The 20,801-nt window shown below is 37.1% G+C and overlaps 1 protein-coding gene across 1 annotated transcript; it reads left to right on the plus strand.

The window, feature by feature from the left end:
* Window positions 1-1,236: 1,236 nt before the first annotated feature.
* Window positions 1,237-20,223, plus strand: ABHD13 (abhydrolase domain containing 13). Its single transcript, XM_058548471.1, has 2 exons — window positions 1,237-1,316; window positions 15,123-20,223. The coding sequence occupies exon 2, from the start codon at window positions 15,143-15,145 to the stop codon at window positions 16,154-16,156; it is 1,014 nt and encodes a 337-aa protein (XP_058404454.1). The 5' UTR covers window positions 1,237-1,316; window positions 15,123-15,142; the 3' UTR covers window positions 16,157-20,223.
* The last annotated feature ends 578 nt before the right edge of the window (window positions 20,224-20,801 follow it).

The raw sequence follows: 20,801 nt of genomic DNA on the forward strand, positions 1-20,801 counted from the left end.
TCAACATCTACTGAGCTCCTGCAATGTCAGATACTACACTGTATTAGTGATAAGAGAGGAACCATGAATATGAAACTAGACCAAGTCCAAGCCGATTCAAATCCCAGCCTCCAATTTACCACCATATTTCAGCCATTCCAACGCTTGGTTCAAAGAGAATCAAGAGTTTTTCATTAAGTATCTGCTAGAGTTGCTGTGAGTATGAGTTTATTTATGTAAGTGGTTTACCTTAGCGCATGGCACTTATTAGGTGATCAACAATGGGGACCTATTATCAAGTGCCCTGCTTTGACCGGGAGCTCTCGATCTGGTAGCAAGATATACATTAAAAAAAAAAATTATACAAAATATACGATATAGGGAATATACAAAATAGGATACGGGGAATAGGGAATGACCAAGGGAAGGAAGAGACATCTGCATATAAACAGTGCAGTACAACTTGGTGCCCAGGGGAGATGACAGGGAAGCTAATGAAGCTCAAACTTCAGAGGCCCATTTGAATGGCCACTTCCAAGGCCCTGGGGGCCCCCTAACGATGTTCCCGTGGTCTTGTGCTTCGAGAAAATTTGCAAAAATAAGATAATGTTGCATTCTTTTTCTTTAAAAGGGCCCTCTAAAGCCTCTAAGGTTCGGGCCTCACAACACCTGCATCCGCCCGTGAGGGTCCACTCTGATAGCGGTAGGAGACGGCTAGGTCCAGAGAAGATCAAACAAGAAAAATAGTTCTGGAAGCGCCTCAAGTACTGGAACTCACTCCCTATACCCTTAACAATCCTATCAGGCAGGCACACTGTCTTCTGCGAGAATTGCGTCCCGCAGAGAGACCTGGCGGGCTCCGCGCTCTCACTCCCGGGCCTGGAATGCGGGGCGGGAGGCCTCCCGGTGCTCCGAGGGCGGAGAAGCCGCGGGGCAGCCCACCTCGGCCCCGCTAGTCGTGCGCTCGGTCAATACCCGCGAGTCGGCGGCCCAGCGCCAAGGTATCTTGTCCGTCCGGGCCACCGTCGCGGGGACTCCGCTGGCCGCGGTTTCTGCGCATGCCCAGGAGGGCGGCCGGGTTCCCACTCCCGGAAGGAGGGCGGAAGGCAGGTGATGCGGGAGCCGGCGGGGGTATTTGCCGGCTACACCGAGCGTGGGCCGGAAGTGGAGGAGCCGAGAGCGGCGCCCAGGAGCTCCGGGGTAGACCGTGGCGACGGCGGCGGCCCCTGGGCTGGAGGAGGACGATGAGGAGCGACGGAAGCGGCGCGGGGGGAAGCTGCTGCGCGGCGCCGGGTTCCGTGTCCGCGGCCGACTGCGCAGCCTGCGCGCGGGTCTGAGTAAGTGCGGGGGCGTCGCGGGGGCGGCCGGCGGGGCCTCGGGCCGGGACCCGGACCGCCGCCCGGGGGTGGCGGCTGCGCGGCCGGCGGGCCCGCTCCGCAGCCTGCGGGCGGGGGGAAAACCGGCAAACGCCCGTGGGAGAAACTGAGGCGCGCCGCGCCCTGACGGCCCCGGGAGCCGCCGGGACTGGGGCCTGGGCCGCCCTCGAGCGCGCTGTCGGGGGCGTCTCCGGTCACGTGAACGCACCGTGCTGAGGAACCGTCCCGCGCGGCGCGGGCGAGCGGTGCGCCGGAACCCCGGCCCGGGTCCGCGGGTGGAGGCGTCCTGTCTGGCCGCGGCGCCGGCGGGGTCGCACCTGGGGTGCCGGGGCGGGAGGCCCGGGGTGTCCGGGGCGCAGCGCGGGAGCGCTCCGTCCAGTGGAAGTCCGTTTGTCAACAGCTGTTTTCTGCAGAATGCGTTACTGGTGTTAACACTCAGGGTGTCATAGGCTAAAGCCTTTTATGCCTGTGACACGCGTTTACTGTGTCACAGTAACCGAATAGAAAGACGCAAGAGGGTATGGGCTCTAAGTTTGGGTGTTTGATTTTCATTGATCCCCTCCTGGTTCCTCTTAGCATGGGTTAATTCTTACGTGCATGCTTGGGTTAATCACGTATCTTTTGCTAAAAGGTTAAATTTTATTCCGGCAAAGGAACTGGTGACTGTTGGTCTAGTGTTATGTCATAATTGTCCTACTTAAGACGTAGACTGCCCAGTTCAGCAGTTGTTACTGGAGACTGACTGTGTGCCAGGCATTGCTGTCTACTGACAGTACAGAGATGAGTAAGATGAAGTCGCTGTCGTCCAGGAACTCACAGTCTGTGTAAAGCAATGAATTACACTCTGGTAGTACGTGCCACCACGTACATTTCTACAAACTGCGGAATGTGGTGTGGCTGGCAGTAGGGAGTGGAGGTCCAGGAAGGCTTTCTGAAGGAGTTGCTGCCTGAGCTGGGTTTTGACAGAAAAGGAAGGCATTGCCCTAATTATTTCCTGTGTGCAAGTACTCAGGTATTCTCCGGTGCGTCTCGTCCGTTATTTAATCCAAGTGTGGTAGAACTTCTAGTTGTCCTTACTCTGACTTACTCTGCTCTAGTAGGTAATAAGCTGCTTTACGTGTTGTCGCATAGAAGCAGCTGCCTGTATTAACATACTTTGTATGACATTTGATCTCAGCAGTTTCTCAATGATGTGTTTCATCCCCTTTTTACGTATGAGGAAACATATATTTAGGGAGGCTACGAGTTGGCAAAAGCTACCTAGCTATTAACAGACCAAGCCCGAAAACACTCTCCTTTCCCCTGCACCACACTGCCCATTGATAGTCACTTTGGAATGAGGAACGGAAGAACGGTGAACCTAAGCCAGTGTGTGAACATCTGTAGGTACACATCTCCGCACACCACCTGCCTTCACAGGCACCCCTCAGGCTCCTTGGCATCCACATGAGCGGATTTACTAACCAGGTTGTCCTGGGTTCACAGTATGACTTAGTGGTGGGTGCAGGGAACTGGCCAACCTAGTATTTTTCAGTGATCTCCCCTCTCGTCACTTACTCAGAGGAATCTATTTCTGTTATTCTGTTTTTTATTTATTTAGAACTCAGTTATTACTCAGAGATTCTAAAATCTTTCTAATTCTTTTTTAATCACCTCAGGAATGTCTGAGGCCCTTATAAACCGTTTTAAGAATAGACCTAAAAAAGGTTCTAATTCTTCTAATTAAGATTTTTTCCCCTCATATGATAGACTTCATAATAAATTATTACATTCTTTGTTACCATTTCTAATAGGTCTAAATTCCTACAGCAGTGCATTGTACTGCAATTGCAAAGGTGTAAGATTTCCAGGACACGAACTAGATGCATTTATGACCTAGCCTGAGAATATTATAACATTGATTTTATAAGAAAATAAATTCTCTGTTTCATCCATCTAATTTATAGTAAAGTATTTAGAACTTTACGCCTTCATAAGTTGGAAACTCCCTGGATTTTATCATTGTACACTTAATTCTAACATTATTTGCATTTTTAGTCTTATGGATCCATTTTTTGTTTTTTTTAAGCATTTTATTTCTTACAGATGTTTATAATTTCAGAACAAATTGTGATTGGCTTCCATAGCAACAATAATCTGTCATCTTGGTTGACTGTTTGCCAAGTCTTCCATGCTTCAAATGAAGGGGAAGGCACAAAAATGGTACTCTGTTGCTGCCTAGTATAACGTTAAAGATTTATCTGCTCAAGCAGATTTAAATTCCAGTTTAAAATGCCCTCTGAACTATTCAATTGCTATGCAACATCTCCATAGGCAGTTACTGTTCATTTGTCCCATAGGACTATTAATACACACTTTTTCATTATTGATGACATGTGGGTAACCATTAGGGAAATAGATAATTCATTCTGTGGTGTCTCCAACACCCCGATAGCAGCTATTTGTGTTTCCATTTCAGCTGTGCAGCTGGCATGGTTTCTTAACTTCCCAGTGCTTAGCAGAAAAGGAGATATATTGCAGCAAGGCTGAATCTGAGTGCTGTATTACTTGAAATGTGATTGGAAGCTATAATTCTCCCGGGGTACTTAGTGAGTACCAGGGGATCCTCATTCTTCCCCTGTGATGTAGATGTTAGGAAGGACACATGAATTTGCTTTCCACTTTTTTACAGTTTTCTCCTGAAACCACATGCTGTTCTGTCACTTGTAGGTTTGTTTTTTAATGTATGAGCAGTTTTTATTTTTAAATAAGCTTTTCCTAAAATTATCAATTTAAGATGGACTTGGGGGCCTTTAAAAATAATAGTACATTTATGACTTAGGACTTTTTTAATTGTATTTATAATTGGTTAACCTTTAGTCAAATTGTTTTTAGGGAATTCATATTTAAATCGTATGTGGGTAAAACATGTTTTGTAATTCTCAAAGACCTTTTAATTGTTAGTGGATCAATATACACTGCAATTAGTAAATCAGTATACACTGCAATATAATGTAAACTTCTGCAATTAAAAATTATTAGAATAATTAGCATTTAATATTTTTTTGTGAGAGAGTTTTTTCCTTTATTAAAATGTAATTTTATCTGTGACTGAGAAAATAGCATATTTGTCCGATTTACTCTGTTAGTTATTGGGGCAATAATAATTAAAATGTATCCATTCCCATAGTTTGAGTTTTAGTTCTTGGTATATTTAAGTAGTTATTTTTTATTTATTTTTAATTTTTGGATAAAATATTTCTGGATAAAGAACTGATCTGAATAGATTACCAACTTCAGAGGGAGAGCAGTAATATTCTTTGACAAGGAACAGGTTGAGGTGGTTGGTACTCTAGACTTGAGATTAATCTTTGATGTACTGTTTGCCATCATTGGCGTTAGTTTTTATTGGAGAAAATAATGTGAGTTCCATTAACAACATAAAGAAAAAACACTAGAGTTTATGGAAACTCATGACAGTTCCTTGTATGTTTATTTCCGGCTTTTCTTTCTCCTCTCCCATGAATTACTCCTGACACATACTGTGTCTGTTGTTCTATGTAAAGATTGTTTGACTGGAGTTATTTTCTACAACTTGAACTGTCTGCTCTTTAAAAATATATTACTTTGACAATAGTGGTCTGGGAAGGACACTGAAAGTGTATGATGAATAAAATATTTTACGAACGTCAGTTGAAATATAAAATCACTACAGCTGCACATCTGAGATTTCTATTTTTAATCTTAGGTGCATACTTACCTTTCTTACTAACTTTTCAATTACTGTTAGAAGTCAAATAACCTTCTAGTATAGTAGAAGTTAGTAAAGACGATATTGTTTATAATCTAGTGCCTATTTTCCAACTCTACCTTTAATTTTTCTCTGTCACCTGTAAAATAGAATTTGTAGACCTTACAGATTATTCAGGTAACTGCTTCCTTTTACAAATGTAGAAACTCAGACCCAAAGTAAAAAAGTGATAAAAAACGGGTCCCCACATTTAAATGTGGACTTGGCTAGTGATCTGAGGATGTGCAAAGCAGCACTTACTGGGTAAAAGCCTTGCTCAGGGGGATACTGGGCCCTCTCCCAGGCTGAAAGGTTGTCTCTCTAAAGCTTGTAGTATGTTTATGGTCCTTGGGAACCTGAAGAGTGTTAGGTGTTTTTATTGGAGATAATTCTCCTCCAGCATCTAGCAAGCTTTAGTAACCTATATTTACTATAATGTACAAAAGATTTAAATTAATGTAGTACATCATTCTTAATTTGAAGGAGACGAGTCTCTGGGGAAGAAGGCAAAAGGTTATATGGTTAGGCAGTATAGAACAGTGGTTCTCAAACTTTTTGGTCTCATAATCCCTTCGCATTTTTAAAAATTATTGAGAACTCCAAAGAGTTTTTGTATATGTGGGCTATATAGAGATATTTATTGTGTTAGAAATTAAAACTGGAGAGTTTATAAAATACATACGGTCTCTGACAAATTGGTTCGACTTAGGCTTTGTTGACTTGATGATGGTGTGAAAGCGATACACATTCAAGTAGAAACTGTACTTCGAAATTTGAGTTTTGGTCTTTTCCCAGGCTAGTGATGTGCACTGTGATACTCTTGTGATGCTGGGCGGCAGCAGGGAGCTGCAGCTCCCAGTCAGGCATGTGATCACGAAGGTAAACAGCTGATACACTTACCACCTTTTTTACCCATGCAACCATTCTGTTTTTCACTTTGAATACAGTATTCAATACAGTACAGGAAGTCTTCAACACTTTATTATAAAATAGGCTTTGGTTAGGTGATTTTGCCCAACAGTAGGCTAATGTAAGTGTTCGAGTGTGTTTAAGTTAGGCTAGGCCAAACTATGATGTTTGGTAAGTTAGGTGTATTAAATATATTTTCGACTTAGGATATTTTCAACTTATGATGAGTTTATTGGGACACAACCCCATTGTAAGTCCAGGAAGATCTCTGTATAACTATCATTTAAAACCAGGAAGATGTGTATATAACTTTATCATTTAAAAATAAGACTAAAAAATCCATGACATATTAACAACTGTCTTTGCAAAAAAATTAGGAGTATGGCATTGTTTACATTTTGGAAATATCTTTAATGTCGACTTGATAGAAAACAGGCAGATTATCATGTTTCTGCATTCACTCTCATATGGTGGGTTGTTTTAGGTGAACTATATGAAGAAAATCAGGCCCACACAAATTTGTAGTTGTAAATATTGGAGGAGTATTTTACTAGTCTTTTCAGATAATTGTGGTTATTCTTTGATATTTCTCCAATACTGAACAGGTGATAGTTTCTTAAAGCTCAGTTACATCATGGAATATGAAACCGAAATCAAAGAACTTTTCATCTCTATTACATTAAAATCCATTGATTTCTCTAATAATGAATTTTTTACCCATGCTTGATTTTGTGACATCATTCATCGGCCGTTTGGAAGATACTAGTTTGCCATGTTTGGTAGATTTCTTCCAAATATTGACACATTTAATAGGTTATCAAAAATCACGTTTGTTAATATGACCACCATGATTCCATCGGAAAAGTCTCAAGTCCTGGGAAGCTATTGGCAACTTCATTCATTTTCCAGATGTCTGCCAAACACCTAAGTCTGAATAACAATGGTTTGTGAGTTGTTTTTTTCAGTAAAAATGGTGCCACCTATAAAAAGCAGCTAGTTCAGCTCACATCTCCAGTGTATTTCAGAACGCAGCACCAGTGCTCTCTGTGTCCTCCCCATTTTGTCATACAAAATGTTAAAAAGATACGTACTCATTGGTTAAGATATAATTAAATTAGTGATTTTTACTGCTTATTCAATGACATTTTTAACTAAAACTAATTTTTCTTCCCTTTCCTGGAGTTTGTGGTAATAAAGAATACAATGACTCCACATTTTGGTGCCACTGCCTTGATTCTTGCTAAGGCACAAGCAGTTTTACCCAACATTTGTTTTGCAGCATTAGTGCAAATGTCAAACAGTGAAAAGGCAAATGATGTCTTAGTATAACTGTAATACTGATCTCGAAGACCCCTTGAAAGGGTCTTGGGGACCCTCAGGAGTCTGCAAACACCTTTTGAGAACCACTGACATGGAAAGATCTCAGATTTAATAGGGACCTTGAAGTTCATCCAGTTCAGCTGCTCTAATTTCCTCTACATGATTCTTGCCAAGTGTTTATTTAGATTATGCTTAAATACTCCCAGTTCCTGTGAGTAATTGTGCTAAATGAATAAAAATAAGTGGCATAGACAGCTGTTTGATGGAAATAGGAGAAATTCTTAACCCTAGAGTTGTGCTTTGTCCTGTTTTGTAAAAAGTTTGCATAAAATTCCGCTTGGTTTCTATAAGTAATCAAGCATGATGAAATCCAGAGATTACTAAAATTATGTTGTGAAGGACATATAGTTAAGGTTTTGTTTTTCATTTGCTATATTTAAGGACAATGGTGATCTTGCTTTGATTTTCTTTGTCTCCTCTATAATTAAATGAACTTATGTTAGACATGAACAGTTATCTATGTCCATGTCTGTTTCCTGAGTAGGTCATGAGCTACTTGAGAACAAGGACTATACCTTTATACTTTTTAAATAGTCTGTAGTGCCTGAGCACTATGATTCATATAGCAGATGTTTGCATATATTTGTGGCATTGTCTTTAATATTTAAATAGCGTGGTAGAATGCATTGGGAGCTGATGAGGCTGGGAAACCAACCTTGGGACTGCTTCAGTCAGTGGTCCAGGCTGTTTGAGAGCTCCGCTGACGCCTTGTGTTGTATTCTGAGGACTCATATCATTGAGTTATTGACATAACTTCAGTATTGATCTCTCTTAAGCATCAGCTTATAGAATAGTTATTTAGATATTTTTCCTGAGAAATGGAACCATTTGCGGTCCTTCAAGGACATCTATGAGGGAGCCCATGAGGTGAGTAATGGAGATCAGATGAGTGTGTCCATCACTCCCTCAGTTGACTTAGCACTCAGCTAACACTGTAGCTAGCGTGGTGGTTCTGACAGCTTCACGGCTTTAAATTGTTTTTATTTTTAGTCTTAAATTGGTTATTGTATTCTCATAATGGGTTAATATTTAAAGACAGGAAGCATATGGAGCACTAAAGATGAACAAAACAAGTTAATGAGGACCATAAAATTCTCAAGATGCTCATCACAAGACCTATAAAGATCAGATTGCATTCATATGATCAAAGTCCTACACTATATAGTGTATCAAGATGTTGGTGGCATTTCAGAACTGTTCTTTTAAGAGGAAAACAATTGTAATTATATCTACTTTGACTATACATTATGATAAAAATTAATCATGCTTTCAATAGATTGTTTTTTGAGAACTGCTTACTAATATCAGTTTGACACCTCTAACCACTTCATCTAAAAGAAGCACGAAAATTATAGGTTGACTTTTTTTAATTCAGATACAAGACCTGTGCATGTTATACTAATGTGTCTACTTTTGATACTGTAACACATAATTAAATTTCAGGTTACATATTGAGTCCCAGAATCAATCCTGTGTTTTTAAAAATTGTATTTGTTTACACGTCATGCTTTTTTGTTCATAATTAATATGAAGCATGCCAAGCATTAGGTGAGGAGGAGGATGTGCTTAGTTTTAGGTAAGTTTGAGATGTTAATGGAGCATCAGGTACTCAAGGAACAGATAAATTGAGGTTGTAGATGGAGTAGATATTGTTAACAATTTGTACACAGGTATGATAGTTGAAGCCATGAGAAAGAATGAAATTGCTGAGGGAAAGCAGGTAAGTGGACAGGACCTTGGAAAATGCCGGCATTTAGGGGTAGGTCAGAGGGAGGAACACAGGAATTTGGGTATGCTGGAACCTGAGGAAGAGTCAGTGCTTTAGAACCACTTAGGGATGTGGTGTTGGAATGTGGATTGAGAAAAATCCGTTGGGTTTATTAGCAAGTGAGGTTAACTTTTTATGAGAGATCATTATGAGAGCTCATGCATCAGATTCTCAGATAGTGGTTGAGGAGTTACTGAGCATTGGTTCAAGCCACAGATATACGGGGTTTAGAGACATTTGACGTGTGAGAGCTGGTGTGATAGCATAGCAAAAAGCAGAATTGAGAAATAGGAATGTCAGATATTTCAGATGTAAGCGTGAGGTTTAAAACATACTAATGTAGAAGAAGCATGGAAGATGAGAAGATATTAGATGACTAATTTTCTATGCTGTGCAGGTCTAGTGTTCTTTCCTTCTAAACAACCCTTCTAATTAGTATAAAGTTTGATTTAACTTTGAGTATATTAAACTCACCGGTTCTCTTGATTGTTTATCATGCTCAGATGTTATCAGCAAATGCATTTCAGTGTGCAGAAGAACCCGGCAAATAATCCGTCTCTAATGACAACACATTTCGTAAATGTTTTGCCCCTTGGATGTACTTCAAGGGATAACTAATTGCCTCCATTAGTCTGCATGATGAGCAGCAGTGGTCTTGGGTTCAGCTGGACGTTCACACTCACAAGACCCGGTAGACCACCCTTGGTGCCAGCCTCTCTCCACTTTGTTGAAAGAGATGGGGTAGAAGACCCAGCATGTCAGCATCAGGTGTGTTGTTCCTGAGTGAAAGATGACACATGGGGGAGCAGGCATCACCTAGCTGCTTCATGCTCCACAGGAAACAATATCTTTTGTAACAGTACACGGGCATGGCGTCCAGGACTCAGCAAAGGACACACCAATTACAAGTCATATCCCACTTAGAGAAGCCCCTCTTGATACTTCCCACTTCGATAGCCTGTGTAGTCTTGCTCACTGTCTGCTTAGTCTAGATTTAGCTCACCAGTAGGAGTCAAGTTTACCACACAAAATGTTGCTTAGAAATTTGTCTGATATCCCACTTTTATGAAGTTTCCAGGGAAACAGTGTTAGAAGGTTAACCAGAGGTCATTTTTTTTCATGTAGGTTAACCCTTTGCTCACACTAATTTATTGACAAAATAAATAAAAACTTTTATACTGCTAGCTGTAGGATCTATGCAGTGGAATGTATTAGAGGCAGTGTTCATTTTCATTGACTCTCATAACATCTGGATCTACGTGAAGTTGTTTTTACATTTCAGGAGATGGCTAGTAATTTTACTTTGCTGATAGTTTCAGCAAATTCAGTACATAAAAAATTCTTGCTATATTAAGTTTGCTTGTTCCAGTTCTTTTAAGAGCATGGAGATATGATATAGACTAGGGAGCAGAAATTATTGGCAAATTGGGTTAGGTAAAAATAAGGCAGTCTGGGGGGCCAGCCCCGTGGCATAGTAGTTAGGTTTGCATGCTCTGCTTTGGAGGCCTGGAGTTTGCAGGTTCGGATCCTGGGTGCGGACCTACGCCTTGCTTATCAAGCCATGCTGTGGCAGGCGACCTGCATATAAAGTGGAGGAAGATGGGCATGGATGTTAGCTCAGGGCCAGTCTTCCTCAGCAACAAGAGGAGGATTGGCAACAGATATTAGCTTAGGGCTAATCTTCCTCACAAAAATAAGTAAATAAAGCAGTCTGTGAGTGGAGGTCTCATTCTAAACCACAAATATGCTAGAAAGTATTAAAGAGAAGACATGCACACACACTCACAGGGCAGCTTCTATTAACCTATCCTTAAAATTGACTTATATTTGATATTCCTCAGAATAAATTGACTTTTATTCTGACTTCCACAGTTTAACAATCCATTGAAAGATAATGTTTGTTTATCACAAAGTCAGTTAAGGTGACTTTTCAGGAATGCTTTGTGGAAAACTGCAAGTGTAATCCATGTTATCTCTAACCAATAATGGACTCAAATATGCCATTTTTCTGATGTCTAGTCTTAAACATATATACTCAGTGTTCAGAATATAGTTATGTTTTCTTAGAAGTCTAATAATTCAGATATATTGCTGGATTGTTCATTTAAAGAACATTTTGGTCCAGTATATGTGAAGTGGTATACTGCCCAGTAGAGATTCAGTAGTGAAAAAGAGAAACACAGTCCCTGGCCTTATAGATTTAAATTCAGTATTGTGTGTTGAAATTAGAAATGAAAGAGGCTACTTAAATAAAAAGATAATTTTTCAAAGTTTGAATAATTAAAAATTTTAACTATACAGATTTAATCTATACAGATATGTGTGTGTGTGTGTGTGTGTGTGTGTGTAGTTTGACTTTCAAAATATGCCTTGTGCGTGTATTAGGAGCTTCATATTTTATCCTCGTATTGTAGTAGTTTTTTATAAGAACTTTAATTTGAAAATTGAGTCAGCTCACTCCTAATTATCTAGGTTATTGGAGGGCTCTGTCATGTGCTTATCAAATTTCTAGATTATTTTTTGTCCTATAGGTGCATGGTAGATTCTGATATTGTTAATTTGGGGGGAACATGATTAAGAACGTAGTAGTATAACCAGAAATACTAGTCATGAAGGCAAATAAAGTTAATGTATCTATAGCAGTTTACAAATGCTTCTTTTAATTAATTTCATTTGATATTGCTAACCAGCCTTACATGTAGGCATTTTTTTAAAATTCCTATTCTACTGAAAAGGAAATTCAGACTGGAAATAAGTGAATAAAGATTATTCAGCAAATAGTAGAGCAGACTTGAAGGGTGATGGAATTTTAGTGTTTTTTCTCCTATATAGCCAGATAAATGATGTTTGAGTTAGTCATCTCTCTGTTTCCTCTGTCATACATGATTGGCTTGACTATGAAAAAAACAATAAAATTTTTCACTAAAGAAATATCTTAAATGGTATCTTATTTTCCAAATAGTGCAGTGCTTATTTGTATTTTATATCCCAAACCTTCTTAATCCTAATCATTACACAAAAATTCTTTTATTTTGATGTACAAAGTTAATGCCAGTGTGTTTTCAAATTTCCCCGATACAACTTCTGGATGCAAATGAAAATCATTCAGATATCACTTTATTTAAAAAAAATAAAAATAAAATTATATAAACATTAGATGAAAAGTTTGTGACCAGATGTTTTCTTGAGACATACCCACCACAAAAAAGGAATATAGAATAGCCCTATCTAATTTAAGCTGTTGATAAATAGCAGTCGTAAATTATAAAAGGCATTGATTATTAACCTGGAGCATTTGTTCAGGATTCAGTGTAATTGCCTTGTTTGGTGCTGTAGTGCAGCCTCTTTCAGTCTGGTTTTTAACCAGGTCTGACACCTAATGCTCAGGTATTGAGCTTCTCTAGTTTCTAAGCTTGGATTTTTGTTTTACTTTGCCTACTTGCTTTTCTCTATTTTAACATAGTGCTCATTGTAATAAAAGTTGCTGCAACTGGGTGGCAGTGTTGATTTCTGAGAAACTTCAGAAAAATGCTATGCTGTTGGTTTATGTTCAAAGAGAGTCATTTGAACAAGAATTCAAATGTGAAAGTCTATGTTTAGCAAAATAGTAAAATATGTTTCTTGAAATAATAGTGAAAAATCAAATCTGTTAAATCTTCTAACTCATTGGCTTTATAACCAATCTAATTTAACTTGATTTTATGATTTTTTTTCAGTGTTTAAATCTAATCGATGAACTAAAATGTCACCTTTGTTGGCTTATGACATACAGCAAAATTTTAAAAATCAGTCATTAAAAATTATTTGTTAAATTTAAGAATAACTTCTTTATAATAGTTTTGTTAGTAAAAGAGAATTTAATATTTTTTAAAACTTGGTAAATATATAAGTAGATTACTGTGTGAGAGAATTTATATCTCCCCTCTTTTGCCTTAAGACAACATGCATAAACTTTTTTTATTTGATAAAAAAATTGACTTTTGATAGCTTTCCTTCTGTATTTTCAGTTATATTTAAAAAAATTTTTTTTCCAATAAGTCATTTTCTTTATTTATCTCTGGTTCTCAAGGACAATTGCTGTATCTTTGTTTCAGACTTATCCCCCAAGTGTTTATGGCCTTATCACTGCATCATAGTGATCTGTGTTGACTCACTGGTATGAATTGCAGTAAGCAATGTATACAAGATTTTGCATATTTCATTACACTAGCAGTCTAAAATTTCTTTTTAGTCACATGTGAAAGACAAATGATTAAACTTTTTCTTAAAATAATACAATATTAGAATTCAGTGGTTAATGTAAATAATTTTTTAAGTTTAGCTGTGAAAACCTCCAGATAGAAGATATTTATTTCTTATCCTAGTTTGTTTAGTTATAATTTTTTTCTATAATGTGAAGAAGAAAATTGACAAATTATATCAGGTTGGTCTTGATAGGTTAGATTAGACTTTAATAACTACCTCTTTAATAAAATTTGCCCTCAATCTACCTAGCTAGGTAGTGTCAGGATACAAAATCAGTATACAAAAATCTGTTGTATTTCTGTACATTAATAACGAACTATCAGCAAGAGAAATTATTAAAACAATCCCATGTACAATTCCATCAAAAAGAATAAAATACCTAGAAATAAATTTAACCAAGGAGGTGAAAGACCTATACACTGAAAACTATAAGACATTAATGAAAGAAATTGAAGATAACACAAATAAATGGAAAGATATTCCATGCTCACGGGTTGGAAGAATTAATATTGTTAAAATGCTAATTATGCTAAACAAAATAAGTCAGACAGAAAAAGATACCATATGATCTCAATTATGTGTGAAATCTTTCAAAAAAAAGCCTCACAGATACAGAGAACAGATTGGTGTTTGCCAGAGGCAGGGGGTGGGAAGTGAGTGAAAGGGATCAAAAGGTACAAACTTCCAGTTACGTGATGACTATAGTTAATAATACTGTATTGCATATTTAAAAGTTGCTAAGAGTATAGATCTTAAAAGTTCTCATCACAAGAAAAAAATTTTCTAACTATGTATGGTGACAGATATTAACTAGACTTATTGTAGTGATCATTTTGCAATATATAAAAATATCAAATTATGTTGTATACCTGAAAATAATATAATATTGTGTCAGTTATACCTCAATAAAAAAACAAATTGCCCTCAACCTACCTAGCTCACCAGTGGGTGCACCAGGAGCTTTGGAATCCTGCGTATTGGCCTCTGGGCTCTTCTACCTGCATAACTGGGACCACGGCCAATCCACTTATGTCCCTGAGCCTCTATTCCTTCATATAAAATATTGGGAACATGGCATCAACCTATTTTTCTGTCATATCAAGGAGAATACCTGAATGAAATACCTGGCAATAAATAAGCACTTTTTAGGAGACGGCTCCGTGGCTTAGCGGTTAAGTGCGTGCGCTCTGCTACTGGTGGCCTGGGTTCGGATCCTGGGCGTGCACCGACACACCACTTGCCTGGCCATGCTGAGGTGGCGTCCCACATACAGCAACTAGAAGGATGTGCAACTATGGCATACAACTATCTGCTGGGGCTTTGGGGAGAAAAAGGGGAAAAAATGAGGAGGATTGGCAATAGATGTTAGCTCAGGACCGGTCTTCCTGAGCCAAAAGAGCAGGATTGGCATGGATGTTAACTCAGGGCTGATCTTCCTTACAAAAAAAATAAGCACTTTTTAAAAAGAATGAATATAATTTGACGAATATTTGTGTTTCATAAATATAGCAGTGGAGGGAGAAAGGAGGCTGTTGAAAACAGAAGGGACTAGGGGAATTAGAGCAGTCGGTTTGTGGATGGGTTGATGTAGGCTTCCAAGAATTCAGCTAGTACCATAATTTATTATCTCGTGGATCTAACTTTTAAAATAATAAGTGTATGTTGAATTACTGATTCTGTCTCTCTTTCTTTTTAGGGTACTTACAGAGAGCTACAATGGAAAAGCCCTGGATGCTGTGGAACTTTGTTGAAAGATGGCTAATAGCCTTGGCTTCATGGTCTTGGGCTCTCTGCCGTATTTCTCTTTTACCTTTAATAGTGACTTTTCATCTGTATGGAGGCATTATCTTACTTTTGTTAATATTCATATCGATAGCAGGTATTCTATATAAATTCCAGGATGTATTGCTTTATTTTCCAGAACAGCCATCTTCTTCACGCCTTTATGTTCCCATGCCCACTGGTATTCCACATGAGAACATTTTCATCAGAACCAAAGATGGAGTGCGTCTAAATCTTATTTTGATAAGATACACTGGAGACAATTCACCCTATTCCCCAACTATAATTTATTTTCATGGGAATGCAGGCAACATAGGTCACAGGTTACCAAATGCATTGCTTATGTTGGTTAACCTCAAAGTTAATCTTTTGCTTGTTGATTATCGAGGATACGGAAAAAGTGAAGGAGAAGCAAGTGAAGAAGGACTCTACTTAGATTCTGAAGCTGTGCTAGACTATGTGATGACTAGACCTGACCTTGACAAAACAAAAATTTTTCTTTTTGGCCGTTCCTTGGGAGGAGCAGTGACTATTCATTTGGCTTCTGAAAATTCACATAGGATTTCAGCCATTATGGTGGAGAACACATTTTTAAGCATACCACATATGGCCAGCACTTTATTTTCATTTTTTCCAATGCGTTACCTTCCTTTATGGTGCTACAAAAATAAATTTTTGTCCTACAGAAAAATCTCTCAGTGCAGAATGCCTTCTCTTTTCATCTCTGGACTGTCTGACCAGTTAATTCCACCAGTAATGATGAAGCAACTTTATGAACTCTCTCCATCTCGGACTAAGAGATTAGCCATTTTTCCTGATGGAACTCATAATGATACATGGCAGTGCCAGGGTTACTTCACTGCCCTTGAACAATTCATCAAGGAGGTCATCAAGAGTCATTCTCCTGAAGAAATGGCAAAAACTTCATCCAATGTAACAATTATATAATGTTTTTCTTTTTGATTATTGCACTGTATTTTAATTTGTGCAGAATGATAAAGAATATTCCTTTCCAGAAGTGTGTTATGTCTGTACTTGTCTGAAGAGTGACATTAAACTTTGAGAGGACTTCATTGCTCCCTTAAGATAATCCAAATAGCTTTTTACATTTGAAGAACTATAATTCTTGGGATTATTTCATACATTTTCATCAAACTTTTCAATGTTGTTATGTATCCATATCTTTAATATGCCAGTACAATGGCATATTCAAAAGTTTCTTGTTGCTGAAGTGGTGTAATCTATGTGACACTTAGGTTAATGATGAGGTGTGGAAGGAGGCATGTAAACAAGAAACCTTTGGGTATCATTTCTTTAGAAAATGTTGGGACAATCATGGTAAGCAAACTTAGTTCTGTAATTGCGTTTTTCACCTTAAAAGTTGAAATGAAATGCATGATGGTATTTTATTCCTTGAATTATGCAATGCAATGTTTTTAATGTAAATAGCACTGATCATATACCGATGTATATGGTAACTTGGGTTATATCTATTTTTATGTGAACTCTATTTTGTTTTTGGCAAGAGGTGAAATTGAGGCCTGTGTGCAGGTTGCCATTGAATTTTGCTCTGGTGAATGCTGAGATCCAGCTTTTTCTTACAAATAAATGGGGCCCCATTTTCCAATATAAACGTACCCTGTTTTTGTTAGGTACAGTCTGGATCATGGCATGTAAAAATAGAAATTTAGAATTTTAATGCAGCTTTGATGTGCATATTTGAACTTTTTAACATTTGTAATTTTGGTGGCAAAGAGAATTTTAGCTTCTGTCAATTTTGTACGTCCACAGCTGAACCACTAATAGCAGTCATAATGAAGATTAGAACTTGTTTAAGAATTAAATTAGGAAGTCTTATCATTACGATTGTACATACTGCTTTACAAAAATTCCCACATTTGGTTTTTAAGTCTCAGTATCTAGGTATATCGACCCACTAAAGCCAGGATATCATTTATTGGACTTTCTGAAAATAAAAGTTACAGAAACAAAAGCAAAAACTATGTTTTTGGTTTAATGTTTTCAGTTGCTATGAAATAGAAGAATTCCTGCATCAAAAGACAGTTTTAGGGAGTCTTATTTATTTATTTTGTACATGTTAGGAATGTGGGAATGAAGGCACTCGAGAGCTTTTTGTCACAGAACCTATTTACCACATTTAACAGTTAAATGGCTGTAAGTGGGAAGTAGTATTTAGACGTATAGAAGAATAAGGAAAATCTTACTTAGGAAAAAAAAGAAGAGTCCCTTAAAACTTGCAGGATTTACCTTAAAAAAAATATAAGCTATGAGACATAATTGTGCTAAGTTGTTTTAAGCAGTCCTCAAAAATTAGATGTAATTGAGCTCTGTACATTGTTATGTCAGCTTTAACATAAACTATTTTGGATATTTTAGCTATATTTATTGGCTTTGTGCAAGCAACTAGAGCAGAGAAATAATGGGTCAATAATCTTGACCTTAATTTAAAACTCTTTCCATGGAGATAGGGCTAGAAATACTTTTGCCAAATAACCTTCTTATCATTCACTTTATGTCAGTATTTAGAGAAGAATAAATTATAGCAAGTATGATTTCTAAAGGATAATGTTTTTCTATAAATTATTGTAAAAAAAAAATCATGATTTTTTTAAAAAAAGAGTTGGTAATGCATATCATGGAAGGTGTATTTTGTATGTATAAATTCAGTGCCATTAAAGGCTACTTTTCATCCTGTCAGTCATTGCTATGTAGAATGACTATCCTAGATAGTGATGTATTAAAAAGAAAAAAGTTAATACAACAAAATGTAATGTGCTTACATGAGCTTACATGGCACACCTTAGACTTTATCGTTCTTTGAAGTTTACAAAGTACTTTCTTATGTTTTCATGTAATCATTTAGACTACTACACTGCAGAGGAATTGATCAACTTTAGTTGTAAATGTTATGCTGATGAAGTATAAAAGCTTATTCTTCATTGGTTTTTGTTCTTATGCTGCTTTTTTTTTTAATACTCCAGGTTTATAAACAATCTTTTTTTTTAAGCCAAGACTTCAGAAGTTGTAGAGTACTTGTGCCCATCTCCACCTTCATTCTCTTCTTCAGGTTAAGGAGCCTCTCTTTCTGCAGCAGAGGGAGGAGGCTGGTCTAGAGTTGTCGTACGTCTTTCTTTCCTAGTTTCTGTATTTGAGACCATTTCTTTAGATGGGAAGAGGGTAGAAAACAAACTCTTATTATCAGGGGTCCATGAAGCCCACGGCATCATTTTTTCAAAACGTGTCTAACTTTTACATTTACATGACATTTACATTTATGCCTAATTTTGTTGCCAAAGCAATTGGTCTTAATAAAATGTGATTTCTTCATGAGTCACTCCTTCATTTGGACCTGTCTTTTAATGGGAATAGAAATATGTCTGCCGTGTGCATTACTTTCTGGCTCATTTATGTAGGAGCAGCTATAGAAATTTATGAATGAATTTTAAGTTATTAAGCTACTGAAATTTGGAAATCCTAGAATGGTTTTAAATATGGCAAGATACAATTCATTTAGATCAAAATCCATTATTTTAAAAGGGATTGTTGGGAAAATGGCAAAAAAAATACTAAAAAGGATATTGCAAAATATGAGGAGAAATAATTTTTTACAGATAAAAGACTACTAAATGGATAGAAACAACTGGGAAGGGAAATGTGACATTCTTCTTAACTGTACATCTAGGAAGTACTTAACTGATGAGATTGGTGAAAAGGAAACCTAACAGTGCAGAAGGATACACTTGAAGGGAAGGCGTTTCTGACAAAGAAAGTGACTGGAGTACCTGGCATTGCAGCCACCCAAAGTTTGTGCAAATACTTGGATGGTAAAATTGATATTTTCATTAAAATGATATTCTGAATTGTGTCACAGGGCAGCTTAAATTTATTTTTTCGTGATGAACTGTAGACACTTGATAATTACCCGCCTTCCATCTTTGTTATTGTGTCACAGATTGATTATATTGTAGCACTTCTTGTTGAGAATTCATACCAGCTGATGCTTTCATATTCGTTTTTTATTTTATAAGATTTGGTTTGAGGTGGGACTAGATTTGTTTGGTGGAATTAATGAAGACTGTATTCAATTTTATATAAATTATCTTGCAAGCTCAGTTTAAGTGTAGTTTTTGTTACTGTGTCCCTTTCCTCGAGGTTAGGAGTAAATGAGGTAAACTTAAAAAGGATGTCACAGAAGTCACTTTTTAAATTAGGTCATGATTGAGATATATTGAAATCCTCCACTGACCTTTCCTCTCTCCGTTTTTCCTATTATGTTTGACAACAATTATACAGAAAAAAAGACTGAAAAAAATTAGTCATAATGCTTTTGGATTATCCACTTAAATTTACGTATTTTCATATCACTCAGGTAAAGTTGGAAATGGCAGAGCACAGACATCTATTTTTTAAATCAATAGGATAGAAAATGAAAAGTACTTCTGTTTGTTTATATTAGCATATATGTACATCATCTTAGCTAATGAGAAATATATTCATTTGGATGGTGAAGTAAATGCATTCATCCTAATAGTAGTCAACACGTTTTTGCCAAATGGCGCAAATATACCTCCATTTATATTTTGTATCTTAAAAATGTAGTTTAAAAATAGTACTATGTATAAGACACTTTTTTACAAAAAGTGCCGTATATACATATGTAACAGGGATGAGTGTGTGTTGTTTAACATAATTTATAACAATTTCTGTCAGTACAGCATATACTGAAAATTCAAGTTGTTTTCAACATATTTAAGTATGTTCAGGATAAAATAATCCAATTTCATAATGTAAATCATATTTTTGTTATTTGCCATATTTTATTTGAAGCAGTAATAAAATTTTATAACTCGTTTGAATGTTACAGTACATTATGTGCTAACCATGGAAAGCAAACATTTACATTTGTTTTTTTACAATAAATTTCTTTTAAAATATACTTTCTATTTTTCTGTACTGACATATGCAATAAATTGATACATTAAAAGTTTGATTAATGTCTTAAGATAGTTTGTATTCAGTCTTTCTTTAAAAATTTTCTACTAACCTAAGTTATATGGTAGGACATTAAAGTTTCCTTAATGGTTAAATAAAATTCCTGAATTTGTACTGAAATTAATTTTTATTGTAGTAATGGTGTGGATAAAAAGTAGACGTTTATGTTCCATTTCCTCATATCCTCCCACATTTAATTTAGGCCATATTAAATATTTTCTGTATATCCACTGGTGAATGAATAGGCCCCAAAGCATTTGATTAGTTAAATGATCTAGGAATGAGTGAATTTTAACTGTTCATAGTCATGGTGCCTTCAGATTTTATGAAGTGCCTTTTCACAAAAGTCTGTTGTTTTTCCTCCTGTTAGTATTGAATTAATGGTTTGGGATGATTAAAAATGGCCTAGTGTTCATTCAGCCTTTAGGGGTCTCTAGCTTGCTTTCCCTAACAAGAGACTTGCGTGCTTGAGTAGTGTCAGTTGGATGATAGGAACTGTACGACAAACCTTAAATGGCCCCCTGCAAGTGGAGATAAAGAATTCACTTAATTGGAGACCATCTTACCGTGGGTAGATGTG

Source organism: Diceros bicornis, chromosome 9 (genome assembly GCF_020826845.1).
Source record: "Diceros bicornis minor isolate mBicDic1 chromosome 9, mDicBic1.mat.cur, whole genome shotgun sequence".
In the NCBI taxonomy this organism is placed as follows: domain Eukaryota; kingdom Metazoa; phylum Chordata; class Mammalia; order Perissodactyla; family Rhinocerotidae; genus Diceros; species Diceros bicornis.